This window comes from Pyxicephalus adspersus, chromosome 12 (assembly GCF_032062135.1).
Source record: "Pyxicephalus adspersus chromosome 12, UCB_Pads_2.0, whole genome shotgun sequence".
Lineage (NCBI taxonomy): Eukaryota > Metazoa > Chordata > Amphibia > Anura > Pyxicephalidae > Pyxicephalus > Pyxicephalus adspersus.
Window position 1 is genome coordinate 46,246,151 of NC_092869.1, and position 19,373 is coordinate 46,265,523.

Sequence of the window (19,373 nt, forward strand, 5' to 3'; positions counted from 1 at the left end):
GTTGCTGTTCAGATTCAGGCTGTCGATCTGAACATCCGATATTCCGATTGGTTTTTCAGGAACTGAAAAATGTAATATTTGCTCTGAATTTGTTATTAAGGTAAACAGCCGGCGCTGTTCCTATTGGCTAATAGCTGTCAGGTGATCAGCTGTCATGAATACCTCCAGCCTATGGGAACACTGCCTGCTCTGTGCATTAACAACAGGCCCATGATCATTAACAATGGTTCCTGCATTGGTAACCTGAAAGAAAATGCAGATCTGAAATGAGCTGCATAGCCGGCAAGCCATACGGTTACTATATATATATATATGTGACTTTTTTCATTTTAATCACTTTGTGTTATATAACCGGCGCTAGTTTCCTGCTTGTCCCCGGTCTTCACTTGTCGGTTGCTTACAGGTAACCCGAGCCGACGTGGATAAAAGTACAAGGCGGGCAAAGTTAATGAGAAACCAGTTAAATAATGGAGGAGCAGCTGTTTGGTGGCTGCCCAGAAGGTGAGCAGGATGAAGCTTAATCCCCGGGATTCAGGGAACCGGCTCATATTCAGGTACACAGGGCATGCCAGGTTCATGGAGGGCAGCAGGCTGCAGGGAGCTTGGAGGAGAATACAGTACATTGTCATATCATTACTGACAGGTCCTCTTTACAAAATGCGCTCCAATCAGGTGGCGGTGATGTCATCAGTGATCAGATTGCAACATTGTAACTTTTTATCAGAGAATGATTGATTTATAATCTCATCCATATTCAGGGGAGGGCATAAAGGGGGTGCAAAGTGTGCCACTACATAGGGGCCCCAGGTGAACCCCAAGTCAGTTCGGCTTGACAGCCCAAGTTGAATCTGAAATATATAAATACAATTGCATTGTATGTGAATTTTCCAGGTCATGGGGTTTTTAGAAGGTCCAATCGCATTTCTTGTAGTGGCGATTTGTTGCGCTGCCTGGGCTGCTCAGCTCAATGATCACTTTGATGGACGGCGTCACATGAGAGTGCTGAGCAGACGTTAAATAATGATAAAAGTGATGAGAACTGTCACATCATCAGTCTGGGAACCAATGAGAAGCTTTGATTCTGTCACATGGCCTATAGTGTTTATTACACGGTGATATCTCTAATGGGAAAGCAGGCAAGAAAAAGGTCCTGAGTGACCTTAAAGAGAACCTGTCACCATTCATTTCAACAACAACCCTCCCATTTAATGCATTTTATGCGTGTTATATGCAAATAGAATGCATGTTTGTGTAGACACCCCATAGTCCTGGGACTGTTGCAAGCACCGCCATCTTGGATGTGATGTCACAGCAGACTGAGAGCTCAAATGACAACAGTCTATAATATTTCTTTTACTTCTGCACCAGCAGCTACATAAAAGGGTATGTAGGAAGGTAGAAGGCAGGGGTATGAGTGGAGGAGCTGGGCCAGCACAGTAATAAGAGGGCTATGATGGGCAAGGAGGATATTGACATCCTGTGTCACTGTCTGTCATTTGCAACCCCTATTTAATGTACAGCGCTACGTAATATGTTGGCGCTATATAAATCCTGTTTAATAATAATAATAATAATAATAATAATAATAATCTTTGATCATATCTCATATTATTATCGAAATCTCATAAAAAGAATTAAAACAATTGCATGCAGAGCTGCATGAGGCAGCAACACAACCCTGTGCATGATGGTCGCCTGGCATTTGTGCGCTGTTCCTGCATGTAGCGCTCTGGGTGAGGAGTGCATGTCACCCATACAAAGCAGAGCTCTTCTCTCCTCCTCTGCTCCATGGAGCCAGGGAGGGGGCCACTATGATGTCACTTCCCCCAGCTCTGCCATATATAACCCAATGCTGCAGTGCTCACTAGGCACCCAGAGCGAGCAGGGGAGGGAGGAAGGTAGGTAGGTTACCCTGCCTGCTATGCAGATCCCCTATAATGCGCCTGCTCTGCCCTCACTGCACTCCTGCTCTGCACTCCTCTCCCCTTGCAGTAACATTGACCCCTTTGTATTTTCTGCAGGGATTGGATACCAAGGAGTGATTGCAGCAATTCCCAGCACACTGCAGCCAGCCTGATCCCAGCATGTTCTCCTTAGGGCTCCTGAGCCTCATCGTCTGCACCACACAAGGTAAGTGGCATGATGTGTCGGGTGCCAGGGGGTTGCGCTGCGCTTTCTGCAATCTCTGTCCTTTCAGCACCAAGGACAGCGGCTGAGTACTGCAGCTTCAGCACCTCCTTGGGATGACCTGCGGCAGACAGCTCAATAGGATTACAGACTCAAAATACAACAATTGCAACAAGGTCACCTTTCACTGGGCGCATTCTTCTATCCTGGCATCAGGACCCCCTTTAGTGCTTGGGGGATACAGATTGCAGTATTAGGACCCCGTATCATGGGCAGGGGATACACATTACAGGATCAGCAAACCCAATCAGTACCAGGGGGGATCAGGACCCCTATAGTGCTACACATCGCAGTATTAGGACCCCTTACCATGGGCAGGAGATACACATCACAGTATAAGGACCCCCAATCAGTACCAGGGGGCTCAGGACCCCTTTGGTGCTAGACCCCCTTTATTGTCACACATCGCAGTATTAGGACCCCTATCATTACCAGGGGGCATCAGGACCCCCATTACTGTTAGGAGATACACATCGCAGCATTAGGACCCCTTATGATTGGCAGAGGACACACATTACAGGATCAGCACCCCTATCACTACCAGGGGGCATCAGAACCTCTTTTACTTCTCAGTGATACACATCGCAGCTTGAGGACCCCTTATCATGGACAGGGGACACACATAGCAACATCAGGATCCCCTTTAGTGCTACAGATCGCAGTATTAGGACCCCTATCATTACCAGGTGGCATCAGGACCCCTTTGGTACTATGGGGATACAGATTGCAGTATTAGGACCCCCATTACTGCCAGGGAACATATATTACACATCAGGGCCCCTTTACTAATTGGGGGATACATATCGCGTTATTAGGACCTCCACCATTACCAGGGGCAATCATCCAAGCATTGGGACCCCCCTTACTGCTAGGGGATAAACATTGCAGTATTAGGACCCCTTATGATTGGCAGGGGACACACATATCATCGTCAGAACCTCTTTTACTTCTCGGGGATACACATCGCAGCTTGAGGACCCCTTATCATGGGAAGGGGACACACATATCAACATCAGGACCCCCTTTAGTACTACACATTGCAGTATTAGGACCCCTATCATTACCAGGGGGCATCAGGACCCCCTTTACTGTTACGAGATACCCATCACAGTATTGGGACCCCCTTTACTGTTAGGGGATAAACATTGCAGTATTAGAATCCCCATTATTGTCATGAGACACTCATCACAGCATGAGGACCCCTTATCATGGGCAGAGGACATCAATCTCAGACTTAGGACCCCCATTACTGCTAGGGGGACCCCTATTACAAAGCAGAGACCCCCCCATCACTCCTAGGGAACACATACACCAGCATTGGGGCCCCATCACTAACTGGGGACACAGATACCAGCAACAGGACCCAGGGACCCCCATCACTAGACCCCCCATTACTTCCATATCAGGACCCCATCACTACCAGGGACATAAACCCTCATATTAGGACCCCTTTACTGTCTGATGGGGGGCCGCAGAATGCAATATGTGCAGATGCTTCATACTCCGGTATTCATACACACATACAATGTATCCATCAATCAATCAATCAATCAATCAATCAATCAATCTTTCCTATCTATTGATCGATCTGTTGATTTACATTCAGCATATTGCGTTCACTTCACTTCACAGATCTGGGTCCCCCTATCAGGAAGCACAGTGGGGCCCCCAATATTCCAGGGGCCCCAGGGACAATTATTAATATTACCAGACGTCTGGACTGGCTGAGCAGATTTCTGCCCCCCCCCCCATCCCTCACCCGCTGTGGGGGTCCTTTGTTTGACAATGATATCAGAATGTTCTGGATTCCAGCGATCACCCCGTGTCACCCCTATTCTGCCGGCGGTTTCAGCAGATTTGGGGTATAGGGGGGTAGGTGAGGGGGGGCACCCCCTGTAGTATTATCAGATTTGGGGGGGAGGGGTCATTATTTTCTGGCTGTATAATTATTGTCTTGTATGAGAATGGAAATTATACATCAGGGGGCAGGGTGGGTAACGCACAGGTGCCCCCCCTATAGGTGGTGTGTGGTGGGTGCAACCCAAATTTATCAGCGTATATAATTACCCCCTCCTCCCCCCCCATAGAGATCATTAGACTGTGACACCGGGTGGAAATAAATTAGCAAGGTGACCCCTGTGAGGGGGGAGGGGTTATAGACAAATCAATAATAATCAGCGGAGTACTCTGCGTCTTTATTCCCGCGCGGGCTCTACAAGTATCCGCTGGCTTTATTTATTTATTGGTTGCAGCGTCCAATCATTCCATTTGTATAAAATAATTCTTATATTCTGCATGACAATGTAAATGAATGAAAACGGCGATTTGTTTAAAGTTCATAACAGAATTGGATATTGATCGATCCGCCAAGACGTTTATTGTATTCTATGCAAGCAACAGAAATACCCGAATAGTATCAGCTTCTTGCAGTCCTTGTACAGCAGAGCTTATGCTAAGAGAGGTAGAAGCAGCACAGGGAGCCAATCAGATGTGTGGCAGTGCAAGGAGGATGCTGATAGGTGGATAGAGCAGAGGGATAAAGAGATGAGCTCAGTTGTCTTTTTTTTACCCATGCACAAATGATGGGGGGAAGGGTAAGACTTCCCTGAGCAGTCACAGATCAGATCTCCTGCCAGACAGAGCTGTAAAAATCACAAGATTGGATGAACAGAACTCGAAATCCTTTGGCAGGTAATACGGCTCCTGTGTGTGGATTTTGCTGTTTGCTCAGAGTTCTGCTTTAATGTTCTCCACTTGTGGTAGAAATATATAGAAAGCCTTTGATGGCCAGCGTCTGAAAGAGCAGCCAGCCATCTAGATACATTTTATCACTGAATAAGCATGCAGCCAGTGAAGTCAACGTGAAATCAGAACTTCAGAGCTGCATACTTATACATGGGCACCGATCCAAATGGTGCTGAACGTCCAGATCTCCATCACAGCCATTGGACACAGTGCATACTTCAGGAGCCTCCAACAGGACACAGACGGGGGCCCCTAATCCTACCCTGCCCTATGGGAAAAAAATAGTATTGAAGTCAATTTCTAGCAATGTGGGTCACATGACTTCCTTCATCCAATCATCTCTGCACATCGCCATCCTCCTAGGCTTTCTACCACGGTATATTCGGTACACAGGTCACATGACTTCCCTCATCCAATCATCCCTGCCCATGTGCTCCCTATTTACATAGATTTATTTTTACAATGCACACTGTAGGCAGGTCACATGACCTCCCTCATCCAATCAGTCTAGCCCTTGTGCACCCCGTCCTCATAGGGGTTCCACTATTTCATGGCCATGGCTCCATGGGACCCCGCAGGACAGCTGTAGCCCCCCAATCATGAAGGAGAGAGCAGGGTGCATTCAGCAATGGTAGGTTGAGCAGTCACTTACCTGATAGGTGCACAGCAAGCATGCAAAGTGCTGAGCTCAGCAGGTCATACGTGTTATTTACATGACAGTTTGATATGTTGTTAGTATGACATGAAATGAGTTCAGTATAATGCCGTCTTCTGATCGTCATGTTTTCTCCCCCCAGTGTTGTCCCTTCCTGTATCCAGCCTGGAAAGTGAAGGTGACACCAAGGTGAGAGCTGCTGCTTCCCTGGACACTTTTTATGGGTTTTATATTTTTTTGCTATTCCATGTGTTTGTTATTATGTTAGAGATCTGGTGATCGGCCAGCAGAGGGCGCTCTCTGTGCTCGGTTCTGATACCACCGAGGAGAGAGAACTTTGATCTCAATGCTGACTATTTATTGGTCTGTGCCTATCATGTGACTTCAGAACCGTCACCCCCCCCACACACACACACATATCTTCCAGTGCATGCCAACATTCACCTCCCTGCGCTGTAGGAAGTCATCCAATCAGATCCAAGCTTCAGCGCTGTCATTCTATTGGCCGACCTACAACGGAGGATATTTACAGCCCGGCTTTGTCTCTCATAATTTGGGTCACCGGCTGCTTGTGAATCATTCACTTAATTATTCATCTGTTCCACATATTGAAAGCTTCCGCTTATTACAAAGCCAGGAGAGGGGATTGAAGGATAAATTCACCCAAACATTGAGGTTATGTGATCCTCTGTGTGGCTCTGGAGGTGACATGGGCTGTCTGTGGGCCCCGGGCTGCCCCACTGGGGGCCCTTCCTGATCCTAGTAAGTGGGGTAATAATAGGCTTGTTAGGTCCCCCATCTGCATGGAGTTTGTATGCTGTGGGTGGCGGCCCCTGTCCAGACCGCCAATCACAGCAGTGGGAAATCTTTGGTGCTTTATTTGATTGGATGATCTGTGCATGCCATGAAAGAGGGTTGACCCCTCCCCCCGGGTTTCCATCCCCCCCAGGATGTCCCTTTGCTCAGTGACCGGTTCTCTTTATCATCCTCTCTCCTGATGATCTCGGCTCCTCATTGCTTCGTTTCCCCCTTCAGGTGATGAAATGTATCGTGGAAGTGATTTCGGACACGCTGTCCAAACCCGAACCCATCCCCATCACCCCGGACTGCCTGGAGACTCTCCGAGAAGGTGAGATACAAGGAGGCAGAGCTGGATGACAATCCAGTCCAATATTCATCATCCACCAGGAGCGCAGCTGGGAGATCTCTGCGATTTATCTGATCAGGCGGGGGGTGACGATTTCACATATTTATATATCGCCCACATATAATGTAGCTTTGTACAGTGTAGATGTGTCTGCTTATTTTGTGAACTGAATAGAAAAAGCTGACCCCTGGTGCAGAACAGGAGCTATGCTTTTTGTATGGAAGCAGAAGTTTCTCTGCAAAGGTCTGACACGCCCCCTGATGAGTCAAAGCCAGAGCTATCCAATCAGAAAAAAACATGAGGTTTGCTGATTGGAGAGATGTAGGTCTGATACTGCAGGGGGTGTGTCAGATCTTAGTAGAGAGACCGCTGCTTCTATACTTCCAATGCTCTGCCGCTGGCAGGGGTCAGGATTTTCTATTTAGGCTGATGGTGTTTTATTGGCGCACACACGAGGGGCACTCCGCCCCGCTGCATAGCACCCTCCCATGAATCTCTATAGTAGATGGGAACCGATCTGGGGGTCCTGCATCTCGGGGACAAGGATTGGATCAGACGTGGCCCCCTGACCAATACAATGACACAATGATCTCTATGTTACAGATGAAAGGATCATCTCCATCCTCCGGCATCAGAATCTACTGAAGGAGCTGCAGGATCTGGCTGCCCAAGGTAAAGATTCCACACCACACTCGGGGCAGTTATACAATTACCCCAACACCACCCAATCAGGAATTGCCCTGGCATGTCTCTGCTGACCCTTCACATCAGCAGGGATCACATGACACAACAGGGTTGCCTCTGACTGGATAATGAAGAATGTGCAGCACCGTGATTGGCTCCTTCTTGTTCCCCTATTTTATGATTGCCATATAATATTGTGCAAAGTACCAGAGACCGGCATGGCTGCACGTTCTGCCCCTCCTCCCCTATTCTGCACCTCTAAGTACAGGGCAGCTAATATAAAGACAGACGCTGCTCCTTATACTGGCTGCACTATCATACATGAATTGTAAGGAAATCATCAATGGGATATTTTATTGCTTGCTGCACAGCTGCGGCTTATTGCCTCCTGAGCCCTAATCCCAGCAGCTCAGACAATGGAAATTGTCATAGAGACACAAAGATAATAATAGACACAACGCAGAGCTGCAGGGGAAGCTGCGGAGATGGCTGCTTCCTGGTCTCTACCTGAGTGTCACCCTCCCCCCCTCCCCCGTGTAATTCTCTGCACTATTATTAAAGTGTACCTGTCATAAACATTCACTACATGATGGTGTAACCCCGCCCCTGAGGAGTCCCCATAGTACAGAATTAACAATTAATTGTGGTGTCCAAACACAGAGGGACCCCATCACCATGTGGGAGGGGCAGAGGCACAAACTGCTGTAGAGATCTCACCTCCCCCTTCAATAAATCTGCCCCAAGCCTCACCTTCAATAAATCTGCCCTCCAGCCTCCCCATTGGGATGTATGCCCCCAGCTTCCCCTTCAAAAAATCAGCCACCAGCCTTCCCCTTTCTTAAATCTGCCCTATAGCCTCTCCATTGGGATTTATGCCCTCCACCTCCCATTCATTAAATCTGCCCCAGCCTCCCCCTTTCTTAAATCTGCCCTCTAGCCTCTCCATTGGGATTTATGCCCTCCACCTCCCATTCATTAAATCTGCCCCAGCCTCCCCCTTTCTTAAATCTGCCCTCTAGCCTCTCCATTGGGATTTATGCCCTCAGCCTCCCATTCATTAAATCTGCCCCAGCCTCCCCCTTTCATAAATCTGCCCTCCAGCCTGTCCTTCAGTCTTGCATAGTGGTAGGGGCTCCAATCTTGGAGTGAAATTGCTTCCTCTGTTTTCTGCACACTGTTACATTAGAAGCTGCAGCAAGTCTGACAGAGATATTTAATTCCTTCTTGGTCCGTATCTCATAATAAATGGAGCCGCTGGATCAGTATGACTGATAATTTGTCTTTGGATGCCAGGATTTCAGACTTGTACTGACCGGGGGTTTCTATTTTTCTGTCCACAACCTGTTTTCTCATTACTTACCTTCCAATTTTACCATCTGCAGGGGCCATGGAGAGGATCCAGAAGGCGAAGAAGAATCGCGGGTATGAGGAGGAGCTTTCCGCCGTCCTGGAGAAGGATGACAAAGGGCCCGGCTCCGGTGAGTGTCACAGTGACCCTGTAATCGATCTTCCTTCATCCGGTGGCCTCGGCGCTCTGAGCTCCATTTATCTGATAAATTCTGCGGCTGACAATCTGCTAATTGCCGGATCGGATTTTCCTGTGCAGCCGAAACTCGATATCTCCTGACCAATCCTAATTATAAGAATCGCGCCCAACCCCATCACTGCGGGGAACCCCGGAAATAATTCCCCCTGGAACCCCCTGGTGAAAGTGAATGTACCCATAGATCATCAGATATTGGTGATCGGTTATCAGTGATTGCTTATTGGCGATCAATACTAAAATCCATGTAATTAGAATCTTATATTAAAATGATAAATAATATTAGGAAAAAAACACAGACAGTGAACTTGCCTAGGTGATTAGTGACAAATTGCCCCCTTGTATTGGGGGTCGGGGGTAGGTAGCAGAAATGTTGACCCCTGCTCTTGTATCTGGGAACCCCCTACCAACCCCAGTAGGGACCCTGGAATCTTAAGGATTGTGTAAAAGAGAAAAGGGTGCAGGAAATGGTGGAGGAGGGTACCGGGAAGGAGGGGGGGGGGGGGGGGGAAAGGGTGCAATAAATGGGTATGGGGATAGGAGGGAGAGGGTGCAGGATATGCCGAGAGGGTAAAGGGGTGCGGGGTATGCCAAGAGAGGTGCGGGGTATGGTGAGAGGGAAAGGGGGTGCACGGTATGGTGATGGGGAAAAGGTGCAGGGTATAGTGGGAGGGGAAAGGGGTGCAAGGTATGGTGAGAGGGGAAAGGGGTGCAAGGTATGGTGAGAGGGGAAAGGGGTGCGGGGTATGGTGAGAGGGGAAAGGGGGTGCAAGGGTATGGTGAGAGGGGAAAGGGGTGCGGGGTATGGTGAGAGGGGAAAGGGGTGCGGGGTATGGTGAGAGGGAAAGGGGGTGCACGGTATAGTGAGAGGGGAAAGGGGTGCAAGGTATGGTGAGAGAGGAAAGGGGTGCAAGGTATGGTGAGAGAGGAAAGGGGTGCAAGGTATGGTGAGAGGGGAAAGCGGTGCGGGGTATGGTGAGAGGGGAAAGCGGTGCGGGGTATGGTGAGAGGGGAAAGGGGTGCGGGGTATGGTGGGAGGGGAAAGGGGTGCGGGGTATGGTGAGAGAGAACGGGGGTGCGGGGTATTGTGATAGGGGAAGGGGGTGTGGGGTACGCCGAGAGGGGGGAGGGGTACAGGGTATAGTGAGACGAGGAAGGGGTGCAGGGGACAATCAGAAGACCACCTGCTGCCTCCAATACTGCACTCATTGCCGCCATTTTTATACCCCATTTATACCCCAATGTTTATCCTCTATTCGGGTTTATATTATTCTTCTGATATAATATACAATGAAACATTAATAAATATTACAGGCTTGCAGGAACGAGGCCAGATATTGGCGCACGTTGGGGACCCATCACCCCCAGGGAGCCCCTCAGCTGTCTGACCTATAAACAAATTCTTTTCTTTCAGAAAAATCGGAGGAATTTCCTCTTCACAGTAAACTTTCGGAGAGCGAGGAGGTGAAGAGACAGCCGGACGAGGAGCGGAAGGAGAGCTCAGAGCGCTCTCAGGAAGGTGACAGCACCGAGGAGCTGGAGAGTAATGAGATCAGCAAGAGAGAGGAGACCCCAGAGGACGAGGAGGAGATCGATAATCGGATCACCGATGAGATCAATGACATGGAACTTCCCAAGGACAATCAGGAAGATACCAGCGATGGGGCTTCCGAGGAGAAGGAGGCCAAGAAGGATCCCGAGGATGAGGAGATTGGAGATCACGACAAAGAGGATCCGAAACAAGAGAGCAACGAGACGGAGAACGAGGAGGACGACACTCAGCGGGAGGACAGTACGTTCCATGGCAATGGTAGAGATGGTGACGGGGCTGGGGAAATATAGAAAGACCAAGTGCTGGGAGACCATGAGAAGGTCATTTTATGTCTGAACATCAGGAGAACACCCAACACGTTTCAAGGGCTCTAAAGAACCCCTTCATCAGGGCTTTAAGGATTTGGGCATGAGATTGCCTCCTGTCCTAAATACTTCTTAGGGATTCTTTATCATTTTTACGTGATTCCAACTCAGGATAATCCACATTCTTCTCCAGCCCTGATGAAGGGGCCATTTCAAACCCCTGAAATGTGTTGGGTTTAACTTTTGGTTTCATGCTTTCCCAGTTTTTAATATGATCCGTCCACATTCTAGATCAGAGACTCTAATGCACCTAGAATTGTCAGGCATGGATAGTGGGAAAAAGATGTTGGGTTGGCATGAATGACAGAAGAAGGAGCATTTCAGGAGAGGAGAGTTATAGAGGAAGGAGCAGAGTCCTCCAGCAGGCAGAGTATTTCAGGAGAGGAGAGTTATAGAGGAAGGAGAAGTTTTGTTTTCTACATAATTTCTTTGTCTTCCTTCAGACTCGATGAGGACCCCTGAAGACAGCAGATCTGATGCAGAGTCCAGCAAGGAAAGCAAGCAGAGTGAGAGTGAAACAGACGATTGTTCCGACGATGAAAATGCCAAAGACCTCGAAGATTCCAAACGATGGAACAAGATGGACGAGCTGGCCAAGGAACTCCGAGCCAAGAGATGCGCCAAGCGCGATACCAGTGAGGAGGACCCAGACCGATCCATGAAAATTCCCACCAAAGACCAAAAGTTTGAGCCGGCCAATGAGGAGCAAGAAGACAAACGAGAGCAGCAAACCTCCAGGGAGCCTCAAATCTCCAAAAGACCCGAGGACAAGAAGGAAGAAGAGGGCAGCGCCAACAGGAGGACCGAGGTTGGTGTTAGAACATCAAAGGGGGCACAGTAAGAGCAGCGGCCATTGTTGGTTACACAATGGTACGTTGGCCATACCTGTGACACATCCATAGACCACCACGCAGCCATCCGGTCATGTTGTAGGCAATCTGTGATACAACTTTCAATGTTTCACTTTCATATTTCCATACATTTCTAATATAGATTTCTCCCTCCAGCGGTTATCAGATAACGCAGCCAGCACCCTGCTTGAATACCTTTTATTAGATTATATTACATTGTTGTCTGGGGTTTAATTATAATGAAAAGTTTATAAAGTCCGATTGCAAGGAAAGACAAGCTAACGCGTTTCGGGGCTTACATTGTCTTACTTTGTATCCATTCACTAATCATAGAGATGTGTGGGATCCAATGAGGTTTTAGTATGCTTAGCTCATATCTGGACCAAATCACATGACTGCACATTGATCTCTATAGGTTTGTGCTTGGTCAAGTTTGTTGCCATCTCTCTTAAAATTATATAAATTATTATTTTTTATTTATTATTTTTAATTGAATGAATTCACCTTTACATCCCCTTTGTTACATGCACTTTGATGGCTGCATGGCTGTTCTCAGTGCAGGTTTATAAATGGGGACAACTTTGGACCATGCTGTAGCCTCCATCAGACATGCATGAGAAAGGGTGACAATGCTGGAGAATATTTGGGACAGAGACAAAGCGTTGTCACCCTTTATAAGAAGAGGCCTGAGCATGGCACAGGGTTTAAATGAAGTTGCAGGTTTCAAAATAAACAAGGTAAAGCCGATAGGAGATTTTAGTGACAGCCAATCAGCAATCACCTCTCGCTATCATAATGAAAAGTTCTGATTGGCTGATTGTGTTTCTCCTGCTCTAATAATCAGATGATCCCAATACGTTGTTTTTTCTTTTTCCCTCCAGGACCAAGAATTGGAAAGCCTGGCCGCTATAGAAGCAGAGCTAGAAAGCGTCGCCCACAAACTGCATGACTTAAGGAGGGGATGAACTACAAACCAATCTTAAAAAACACACCACTGCACCTTTTACATACACATTCTACATTTACCCCACCACTGCCATGAGTAAAACGCTTGCGCCCCCTTGTGGCAGGGGTGGGGTTACACCTTTCACGAGAGACTCAGAGGCTGCCAGTGCTGACACCTTTCCTGTCTAGTTGTCATTCTGGTCCCCCGGCTTCAATGGAGTCATTGACCCTGAACAAGCATTCTTTTCTCCAGCTTTTCACACCCGCGTGCTTGTTTCAGGTCAGCGTTCCAAAAAGGCCGAAGGGTCAATACAGCCGCCATTTTCAGTAGATCATCAATGGCCGCCCCTGCAATGCTCTCCTGACAAGTTTACTTTAAATGTGCACTAGTTTTAAATCATCATTCTCACCGGTCTGTCACATAAGAGGGTGCGAACGCGTCCGTCGCTGATGAATCTTTGGCTCTTGGCACAGATGATTTTTGGATCCATTTTCACGCGCGTCAGAGGCAATACAGAACGTCTGAAGATCTAAAGGATGAATCTGATGACATCTCAAATTTTTTTTATGGCTTCAGTTTGGACGTTAAACGCTTTTTAGTACAATCGTCATTTTTATGTTAGATCGACATATTGCAATAACTTGTTACTTTTTGATTAAATTTGGGAGTGGAGGTTTATTCTGTTGTAAAAATAATTTACAGGGAAATAAAATGAGATTTTTTCCTTTATGATGAGAGTTTTATTGGCTGCATTGTATTGTGTATTGTTATCACTAATATACACTATGGGGAATGTGGAAACCATCCCACCAACATTACAGGGCACAAAGCTTGTGCTCACTATCCCACCATTACATAAGTCTGTGGACACCTGACCATCACAGCAACACCAAGGGGCCAAAAGTATGTGGATACCTATTACGCCAACACCACAGGACCATATCCTGTGGGCACAGGACGGTCAGATAAACACCACAGGGTCATATCCAATGGTCTGACCATCAGGCCAACATCTTATGACCAAAGGCTTGGAGACACCTGACCATCAGATTTACACTTTAAGGCCAAAAACCTATAGAAACCTGACTATTAGATCAACATTACAAGCCACAAATCAAGTGGACACTTTACCATCCCAAAAACTTTACAGGGTCAAAAGTCCATGGAAACTTGACCATATCACCAACACCACTGGGCCATATCCTATGGCTTGACCATCGGACCAACATTTTAGGACCAAAGGCTTGGGGCCATCGGGACATCTGACCATCCCAACATTACAAAAGCCTGTGGACACCTAACCATTACACCAACATTATCAGACCAAAAACTTGTGGACATATGCCCGGTACATCAACAGTATGGCGCCAAAACTTATGGACACCTGACCATCACACCAATACATGAGGCCAAAGCCTGTGGCCACCCAGTCAATACATCTACACCATTGGGCCAAAAGCCTGTGAAAACCTAACCATAACACCAACACCACCGGGCCATAACCTATGGCTTGACCATCAGACCAACATTTTAGGACCAAAGGCTTGGGGACACCTGACCATCAGACTTACTCTATAGGGCCAAAAGTCTATGGACATCTGACTATTAGATCAACATTACAAGCCACAAATCCTGTGGACATCTTACCATGTCAACAACATTACAAGGTCAAAAGACTGTGGGCACCTAACTAATATACCAACACCATAGCTCAAAAAATCCTGGGGGAACCAGACCATCCCACCAACATTATAGAGCACAAAGCCTGTGAACACCAGGCCATCACACCAATATGACAGGGTACTTGACCATTAAACTGACACCATAGGCCCAAAGCTTGTGGACATCGGACCATCAGACCAACACATAGGGCCAAAAGCCTGTGGCCACCTAACCATAACACAAACACAACAGGGCCATATCCTGTGGACACCAGACTGTCAGATAAACACCACAGAGCCATTACCTATGGCTTGATCATCAGGCCAACATCTTAAGAGAGTAAAGGCTTGGGGACACCTGACCATAAAATTTACACTACAGAGCTAAAATCCGTTGGACATCTGACTGATTAACATTACAAGCCACAAATCCTGTGAACACCTGACCATCCCAACAACATTACGGGGTCAAAAGTCTTTGGACATATGACCATTACACCAATATGATAGGGACAAAGGCCTGTGGACACCATCACACAAACACTATGGAGCCAAAAGCCTGTGGACATGTGACTAATAAACTCGTATTAGAGGGTCAAAAGCCCTCACAATTACACCAACACCATATGGCCAAACACCCTTGGGCACCTGACCATCAAGCCTATAGGGCCAAAAGCTTCTGGCCACCCGACCATAAAAGTATTATTGCACCATGTGCGCCTCCAGTTAAGCCGAATATTACAACATGCACAGAACTTTGCCTGAATTGTGCTCTTCCAGCCTTGTGGTGATGATTGGAGGCCCTTTTCCTGGACTGGCTTTGGAATGAGATGTCCAACAAACCCATATTGATTATCGGGTTTCACAACCCTTTGGCCATAACTTTAGTTTGTGAGCCTCAGGATGGTTTATAAGGACATCGTTTTCCTGTATTTGTAGGAGGTGTAGGTCAGCAGATTCCCTTTATGTCAATGTGGTGATGTGCACTTTCAGGCTGCATTTGAGCTGCATGGTGTTTCCAGCTCTGCCTGATATAGGGAATTTTTTAAAACTGCATCAATGCATCAGAATAAATCCCAACCAGAGGAACGTTGGCCAACACTCCTGTTCTGGTATAATGTTAGGAAACTGTCAGTGGTTGCTACAGTGCCAACCGGAGGAATATTACACATTCTATATGCAAAATGCCTGATGTTCCACCTAAATCATTACTAACAACCAATCACACTTTAATATGTTCTTGTCATTGGAAGAGACTGCTTGCTTGTTAATAACCTGTATAATTCTGTATGTAAGGATTGGAAGACCCATTCAGGACCTGCAAGGTGATCAGCCAGGAAGATGCCATCTATCTACAATCTGAAATAAAACATAAAAGTTGCAGCTTGGGTTACCTAATACGGGGGTGTCCAAACATTTTGCAAAGAGGGCCAGATTTGGTAAGGTGAAAATGTGTGGGGGCCGACTATTCAGCGTGACATTCTTTGAACCATTAACGTGCACTGGCAAGCTTGGCCACTCTTCTCATAATCACCGTAATAGTTTCTTTGTGATTCACTATATATATATATATACACACACAAATGATTATGTTGGAGAGTAACAGTTGTAAAATCCGACAATACCAGTAACATTGAAATCCAATTTTAATATAAATAATAAAAGCAAGCATTAATACAGCACGAAACGCGTGGAGGATGATTCATGCATATGTGGTTTGCATATCTTGCTGTATTATCACTTGTTTTTCACATTCATATTAAAAAATGTCAGTTACTGGTATTGTAGAATTTTACAACTGTTAGGTGTGTGTGTGTGTGTTAAAGTCCCTCGTTTTTCCTTTTTCTACTATTTGTTAATTTTGGGATGTGGCAGGTTTAATTTTGCTGAATGAACCCCTCTAGCGGTATTCCTAAGTTACACGCTGTCCCCCGGCATCTTGCTGGTCCCCGCAGGTCCTTGGGACACGTCCTTCCTTCTCGATCTCCAGCCTCTCCGGGGTTTCCAGGTGACGCCTGTACATGCGTCGGTGCGGGCAGGAGGATCAGCAAGAGGACTTAATTAGACCTCTAGGGAGGTTAAATGTGAGAGATTCCAGGTTTGTTTCTTTGTGTTTTACACTGCATAGTCGGGGGGGCTGTGTTGTGTGCTATGCGCTGGGGGGCTGTGTTGTGTGCTATGCGCTGTGTGGTGTGCTGTGTGCTATGCGCTGTGCACTGTGTTGTGCGCCTTGTTGTGCTGTGTGTTGTGCACAGGAAATCCCCTACAACTGTAGTGAGCGTGTGCTGTGCGGGACCCGCACGAACCATGACCAGGGTCAGTGCGGGCTCCCCTGCAGGGAACTTTCTTGTATTCAGAGTGGCCGTTGTTCGTGCGGGTCCTGAATCCGGGATTCCCTGTGCACAAAGATGCGGGCCACATAATATTAACCTGACGACAGAGGCTACGGGCCAGTAAAAACCTGAACAGGATCCGCAATTGGCCCGTGGGCCAGACTTTGGACATGCCTGACCTAAAGAAAACAAAGAGCAACAACTTCCAACAATCAGATTTCACCCTCTAGCACGGTACTGAAAGGTGATTGGCTGCCAATAATATTAAATAATTATTTTCATTTCTACAATAAATTCTCGACCCAGCGCCACAACCCAGAGTACATCTGTTTTAATCAGCAGGACTATTGCAACAGTATATACATTTTTATATATTTATATATATATAAAAAAATTCAAAAATTTTCACTTGCACTAAAATCAAGAGCAGAGGCCCATCTGCACGACACGGTGAAATGACATGGAAGTGCTTGCTGGATCGACCGAGGTGTGGCGCATTATACGCGGGCGCCGATCTCTCATGGCGGCATTTACCTGCGGCGGGAGGGATTAGTGATCGGATGATTCGGTTAAGCTACCACTGAACTATTTCAACAAAGCAAGGTGCCGAGTACTAAAAAGAGCAAAAATTATTCAACAAAAAGAGAAATTTTTTTAGAAAGTCTACTAATTACATCGCCAGCGGGCCGACTCGGACTGAATATTATTTACTATCTGCATTTACACAATAAAATTTCTTCCTTTAAAAATAATTCCATTTTTCTAAATTAATTTGTAAAGTCCATTTTTCGGGTCTCTGGCAGTTTATTTTAATTTTTGACGGCGGTACCTTTGTCGCTTTTATTAGTGCATGTTTTCCTCTTGTGGATTTCGGATAGCCTCACTAGGAGAAAACACGCGGGTGGGGGAAGGGTATCTGTGCGATAATGAAGTGGTCACCCAAAATGTCCGGAGGTGGTAAAGCTGCAATTGGTAACCGGCTGGGTGCAGGAATGGAGCCCAAATTGTTCCGGACTGATTGACATCGCAGAAAACCCCCAGATCTGTAACCACCCAGCCCCTTCTCTCTGTGTCCAGTGTCTTTCGCATTAGAGAGAGAGGAGAGAGAAGAAAGAGAGGAGAGAGAGAGAAAGAAAGAGAGAGAGGAGAGAGAAAGAGAGAAGAGAAAAGAGAAAAGAGGAAAGAGAGAAAAAGAGAGAGAAGAGAGGATATATATATATATATAGATAGAGAGAAGAGAGAGAGGAGAGAAGAGAGAGAGAGATACCAAAAGTAAGATAATCTCTAAGAGAGAGAGGAGAAGAAAAAGAAGAATCAGAGGAAAGAATTGAAGAAGTGTGAGAGTCAGCTCATCGTTCTGGGTAAATCTCTTTCCCTGCCAGATGCTATAAATAAAAGCGTGCTAAGCACACGATATGAATCTCTGACCTGGCTTTGGACTGTTTTCTGTGAAACCGATAATGAGAACGGATCAAATTTGCTGCATATTTATGCCGGTAACAGAACCTTTGTTAGGATGAAGGGGCCCTGCAGGAAACGGATTTATTGTCATGCAGTGAGTGCTGCGTGACAGACGGGGAGAGGTCTTTTCATATTAATACAGCGATGTCATTAACATTGATGGAGGTGCTGGAACATACTGCAGGTGCTGACTGTTCTCGCCTGCACTGCGTCTTGGAGATCGGATAACATGTACACAGCGGGGGAGGTCACGCTATAAACAGCAGTTAGCGTTCTCTATGATAGCTATAGGTGCTATAGGGGGCTGCAGACATATAATATGATTGTTATCCTACAAGATATTGTCCAGGTGAAACATTTATGTAAAACCCCATGCAGCATGCTCTCTGCAATACATGCACAGGTGCCCCCAATCAGCAACAAAATCCATCCAGAGGTCCCCATTCTCCCTCCACTGTATCACATTGCTGCAAATTCAGGGTGGGCTCACCTGGGAATGCATTGATGTCGATGACCGCATGCTGGCCGGTCTTGTTGTTTATGATGATATCGATGCCGAACAGCGAGATGCCCAGAGCCTGGCGCAGAGCTTTGGAAATGGCGCGAATGACATCATCACTGGGCCGTTCAAACACCCCTTCCACCTTGTCCAGCTGTAGAAGAGAAAACATTATTGGGGCATAAAAATACAGAAGGATGGCATAAGTACCCAAGGGGGCTTCTGGGGGCTCAGTCACCTCCCAACTTCCTGAATCTAGCAGATCTTTCTGCCCACCTTGGGTTATCCCAACATCCCTAATGCAATCCCTTTCTAGGAATAACTTATAGTGGACCTGAAGGGGAAAGGAGGGACCGCTGGCATCTGGAGGGAAAATCCCTTGCACTGGCTGTTCAGCAATGCTGCAGTATTCTAAGTCCAAGGGGTGGGTCCATGACAGCCTGGGCTCACAGGAGGGGGTTAGATAATGCTGGGTGTCATTCATCCTAGAGACCTAGCGACTTCTCAATGAGGAGTCTTCGGGGGATAGAGCTAAGGTATTGTAGTAAATTTAATTTGGTAATTGCTGAACAATTAATTCTTTTTACTTTTTTTCCGTGGGGATTTGCCCCCATTGGTGAGGTCAGGTACTGATGGTGGGGATTTGCCACCTATTGGTGAGGTCAGGTACTGATGTTGGATGAGAAGACCTGGCTCACCATTCCAATTCCTACCAAAGTTATTCCATAGGTTGAGGTCAGGGCT

General features: G+C 46.8%; 2 protein-coding genes across 4 annotated transcripts in view; one reads left to right on the plus strand and one right to left on the minus strand.

The window, feature by feature from the left end:
* Positions 1-1,801: 1,801 nt before the first annotated feature.
* Positions 1,802-13,404, plus strand: CHGA (chromogranin A). Of its 3 annotated transcripts, none has more exons than XM_072428931.1 (9): positions 1,802-1,898; positions 2,022-2,130; positions 5,730-5,776; positions 6,623-6,716; positions 7,338-7,406; positions 8,801-8,896; positions 10,376-10,771; positions 11,322-11,686; positions 12,611-13,404. In XM_072428931.1, the coding sequence occupies exons 2-9, from the start codon at positions 2,085-2,087 to the stop codon at positions 12,692-12,694; spliced, it is 1,197 nt and encodes a 398-aa protein (XP_072285032.1). In that variant the 5' UTR covers positions 1,802-1,898; positions 2,022-2,084; the 3' UTR covers positions 12,695-13,404. The 3 variants fall into 3 exon arrangements, with proteins under 3 accessions (XP_072285032.1, XP_072285034.1, XP_072285033.1); XM_072428933.1 differs by having other exon boundaries at positions 1,803-1,898; positions 10,376-10,753; XM_072428932.1 differs by having other exon boundaries at positions 1,825-1,902.
* Positions 13,405-18,528: 5,124 nt separating this feature from the next.
* Positions 18,529-19,373, minus strand: part of ITPK1 (inositol-tetrakisphosphate 1-kinase) — a 56,445-nt gene continuing 55,600 nt past the window's right edge. Inside the window, exon 10 of the mRNA XM_072428935.1 lies at positions 18,529-18,783. Within this exon, the coding sequence (XP_072285036.1) occupies positions 18,544-18,783 (240 nt within the window). The 3' untranslated portion in view covers positions 18,529-18,543. The remainder of the gene's footprint in view (positions 18,784-19,373) is intronic.